Raw genomic sequence first — 4,584 nt, forward strand, 5'->3', positions numbered from 1 at the left:
TCAGAGAGGTCAAATCAAAATTCCCTAATGAATCAAAACACACATGTTAAGAATCAACGTGTGATTGGATGATTAGGTGGATAGTGGTATCCTCAATCTATCGGAATTCAATGGAAGAAAACGTTCCCCTCGACTACGAGACGTCTACAGTGACTTCGTAAAATTTCAAGATGATATGCCGACTCAGTCTCTCGAAGGTGCTCATAAGGATGGGATGTGCATGTGTGCGTTAATACGAGTAAGTGTATGCACGTATATACGAGGGCTTGCGTCTGTATTGTGTTAAAAATAATCATGCAGTAAAAATGTTTTTTTTGCGAGGTGATGCAGAAAAAATGTTAAAATACACGAAATCGAACCTAACAGTACGAAATTTAATTGCACCATTCCTATTCCTAGCAAAATAATAAGGATCCAAATGCTGAGATACGCGAGATCAGACCCTAGCCCGAGGTGAATCTAGCGCTCGCAAAATGCCGAAAAGCTTTCGGATAACACAACGCGCATCGTCGCCAAGCCATGCCAGCGCCACGACTCGGATTGGCCCGTTCGCACGTCGCTTTGTCCAATCCCGTATAACTTTGCCCGACGCTCGACGCAACGGCAAAGCGACCACCGCCCCCCCACGTACGCCCAACGGAGGCGGAGGCCGAGGCCACGAACCACAAAACCAGGCCATCGCCCCCAACAACAAACGTGCGAAGCTACCAGAAAACAGAAGCAAGGACAAGCAAGTGGGCATTTGTTCCTCGTCGCCTCCGCTTTCCCAACCCCCACTGCCCCCCAGCCAAATCCGCCGCCCGATTCCGCTGCCGCGCCGCCGATCCCTCCCCCGTCCATGGCGATCGGGCCCGGCAGCCGGCTCCCCGACCTCCCATTCTCCCGATTCGGAATTTGATAAGGTTTAGCGGCCTCTCCGCCTCCCCGCAGCTCGATTGCTGATTTGGTCGGGGGAAGGGAATCTTCTGCGGCTGCTGCTTCTGCTGAATTGCTCTCCGGGAGGCGAGGGGAGGGGGGGATGGGGATGCTGTTCGTGGAGTACCTCCCGGGGCCCAAGGTGTTCAAGTGCAAGTTCTGCAGGGTTGACTCGGCGTCGCCGGACGACATCGTGTCCAAGGAGTTCCGTGGCCGCCACGGCCGCGCCTACCTCTTCGATAGCGTGTGAGCTGAGCCATCTCTCTCTCTCTCTTCGCCCTCCTCTATTTTCCCTGCTTTCCGCGTGTGGATCGTGCGATCATTGCAATGCCGCTGTTCTAGAAATGCTTTTCAGTTGCAGGCATTACTAGATAGTAGTAGCCAAGTCGTGCCGTGCAAGTTATATGCATTGCTGGTAACAACACTGATTTAAGTTCGTCATAGTTGCAAGATTATTGTTTTGTAGCAGTACTAGTAATGTTGTTTCCTTGAGGGGGTTTTGCTTCTGATTTTTGGGTGAAAAATCATGATTGTTATTAGTACTAATTACGCAGTACGCTGAATGCAAGAATGCGGTGATGGATCCGGTATGGTTATGTTTGATTTGAGCAGCATTGAATCTTCTGAATCATGATGAATATGAGTCAAATGAGTCTGGCACCCTATTTCGAAAGACAATAAGTGAGTTTGGTAATCAACCCGGGCAAAATTGTATGTATTGTTACAGACCTTATGGTCCACCTGGTGACCTATGTTGCTCTTAGGCTAGAGAGTTAAAATTTGGAGGCTAAGTAGCCTAAATTGCACATTTGATATCACTTGACTTACAAGATCATGCTTTACTGCCAATGGAGATATGCAACTCAATCTATGAAGTGAGAGAGCTTGATCAGGACCAGTTGTTTCTGAATATGAAAATGCTTCTTAGCCCATTTTCATCTTTATGTTGCTGACCAACTATCAAAAGTTAACTTCATGGAGAGCTCACATTTTGTGAATTCAATAGACCTGCTAATGAAGTATCCTTCACTTTCTTCGCCCCAAATACTGAGTTAATTTCAATAAATTATGTAATCAGGCAACAGTTCCATATTATCTAGGAAACATAGATGTCAAATAGAAAAGTATGGTTATTAACATTACATGAACTCTTTATCTAAACTGAATTAAGTATGAGTAATTGACCATTGAACATCTGAACTACCAAGCTTTTGCTAATTATTGTTGACATGTTAATCTGGGGTGAATGTGACATCCAGGGTGAATGTGAGCCTTGGTCCCAATGAGGATCGCCATCTTTTGACTGGATTGCATACAGTGAACGATATCTACTGTAGCTGCTGCCAACGACTCCTTGGCTGGAAATATGTAAGTTTTAGTTTACATTTTAGTTAATGAAAAATTCATTTAATACTGCTTATAGATTAGTTAAAGCATGTGAGTTTATCATACTGTTGAAATTAATTCATCTAAGAGAATAAGCATCCTAGCACTATCCTGTTATAGTGATGTTTGTAATATGAAACTAGGGTTCTTACTGGGGAAACTACTACCAGGAAGATAGCCATGTACTACATGGCTGCTAGTGATAGGATAGATTAGAGATTTGGGTGATTCACTGTGATTTCTGTTGATGCGTTGATCCTGTTCCCCACTGCCAACTCCCTTTATATATGGAGAGGCTGACACATCAAAGCCTAACAGTAGGTAGCTAATCAACTGAATTGCTAATTGGAATGAAGCAACTAAAACAGACATAATGCATATTCTTAGCTGGTTAGCTCTTCTTGGTGCCTTAGGTACGTCCCCTGTCACGGAAGCTAAGGCATGACCTTGCGTTTCTAGAGGAACACTTCATTCAGAATTCTCTTGGCTATTGAGTGCAGGGTATAGGTTGCGTAGTTGACAGAGACGGCCACATTTGGTGAAATTATTCTGAAACCTAAATGACACATCCACATATTTTATCTGCTGACTTTTTTGAGGGATCCGTAGATTTGTAGACTTGTTTATGGGCAACTAATTATAGGTCTTTCTATTTTGTAGAGTATCTTTTTATGTATCGATGCCTTATTTTTTTGTATAGCAAGTTCATAACAATGTTGTAGTTAAGACATAAATGTTGAATCCATGCCTTGCTCGTTAAAGGCCAGAAAGTAAAATTCTGTCGCTGTCAGTTCATCTAGGTTCTTATGGATTTTTTTTTACTTTTCTCCTGTTTTTTTTGTCATGTTTATGGAACTATATTTTTTCTTGATAGAAGCACATCCCAGTCCACCTGGTATTCATAGCGTGTCACTTAAGTCATGTTTGATGTCCTAGTTTGACTGCATTTTCCCTGGAATCATGAAGCATTAGCTTATCAGGATCTTGTTATCGTCTGGCTGCGGTTATACTAGTACAAAGGTTCCTCCAGGCTCCAGGGATGGGTTGTCTTTTCCCTTGAGCCTGACATTGACATATATGCCAGAGCAAGCCTGGTCATGGATGTTCAAACTTTTGGTGCAATTGGCATGAAATGAGAGCAGGAACAAATAAATACCTTCACATATCTTTTAGGTCCTGTTCGGAGCACAGTTTTCCCTTCCCTCTTAGGCCTCATTCGGTTTGGAGGATTTTTGTAGGAAATACAAAGGACCAAGGATTCTAGAGGAAAATTTCTTATAGATGCATTCGGTTTGTAGGAAACACATACTGAAATTCCTTTGGGATACTACTCATTTCCAGTATTTTTGGAGGAAACTATACATCCACTCAAAGCTCATTTTTTGCGTAGGAACGAGGCAAGACAAATCCTTAAAGCATCTCCAACAGTAGACCTAAAATAGGGCACCAAAAAGTGTTCGGAGTAAAATTTGGGGCACCAAAAGGTGATTTTTTGGGCACAAAAAATATGTCCATTTCCAACAGCTGCCCAAAAATAGGGACTCATCCAAACAAACATCCAAACCACTTGATCACATTGCATACTTCAAATACAAACTCCTAAACATTCGAAGTTTTAAACATGCAACTTAAACATCCGAACATTCAACTTAACATCCAAACATTCAAACACATAGTACTCCTACGGACACACTATGCACATACTACTCATCATCATCGTCAGGTTGTGTGTCCGATGGCGTTCCAAAACACCATGGTCTCCTCCTTAGAGGTATTGAACTCCTCACTCTGGTCGTCAAGCTCAACCTCGTCGTCAGACCCGAGCTTGATCACCCTGGAGGGGCTAGCCTCGCCCTCCTTGCGCTCCACCTTGCGCTCATTGTCCCTCTTTCAAAACCACTCCACCTCCGCCTGTACAAGATGTGGATTTTCCACGGCGAACCTCGCCATCGCCGCCTCATCACCCTCCCGGGTGTCCCGCTGCTCCAGGACAATGCGGGTGACCCTCTTCTCCTTGCGGGATACAATATTCACCGTCGGAGTGATGAACTTCGCCCCCTCCCGAGATTCAATTACCGGAAAGTTAAGCTTGCGACGTGGCCGGTCAAGCCTCCAACAGGCGATGTTGAACGCGCTCGTGGCTAGCTCCGCCACTCGAACTTGCCGAGCCAATGGCGCTGGCCGTCGCACTGCAGCTCGGCGCCGTAGTGGCCGGACTGCCGCAGCCGAACGTGTGCTCTTTGGCGCGCGTTTCGGCGGCAGCCTCGGCAGTGGCGGCCGATT

General features: G+C 45.0%; 1 protein-coding gene across 1 annotated transcript in view; it reads left to right on the forward strand.

Moving 5' to 3' along the window:
* The first annotated feature begins 604 nt into the window (after positions 1–604).
* Positions 605–4,584, forward strand: part of LOC119354000 (putative yippee-like protein Os10g0369500) — a 5,558-nt gene continuing 1,578 nt past the window's right edge. The window contains exons 1-2 of the mRNA XM_037620707.1: positions 605–1,161; positions 2,175–2,283. Coding sequence (XP_037476604.1) covers positions 1,019–1,161; positions 2,175–2,283 — 252 coding nt within the window. The 5' untranslated portion in view covers positions 605–1,018. The remainder of the gene's footprint in view (positions 1,162–2,174; positions 2,284–4,584) is intronic.

Source organism: Triticum dicoccoides, chromosome 2A, assembly GCF_002162155.2.
Source record: "Triticum dicoccoides isolate Atlit2015 ecotype Zavitan chromosome 2A, WEW_v2.0, whole genome shotgun sequence".
NCBI classification, from domain to species: domain Eukaryota; kingdom Viridiplantae; phylum Streptophyta; class Magnoliopsida; order Poales; family Poaceae; genus Triticum; species Triticum dicoccoides.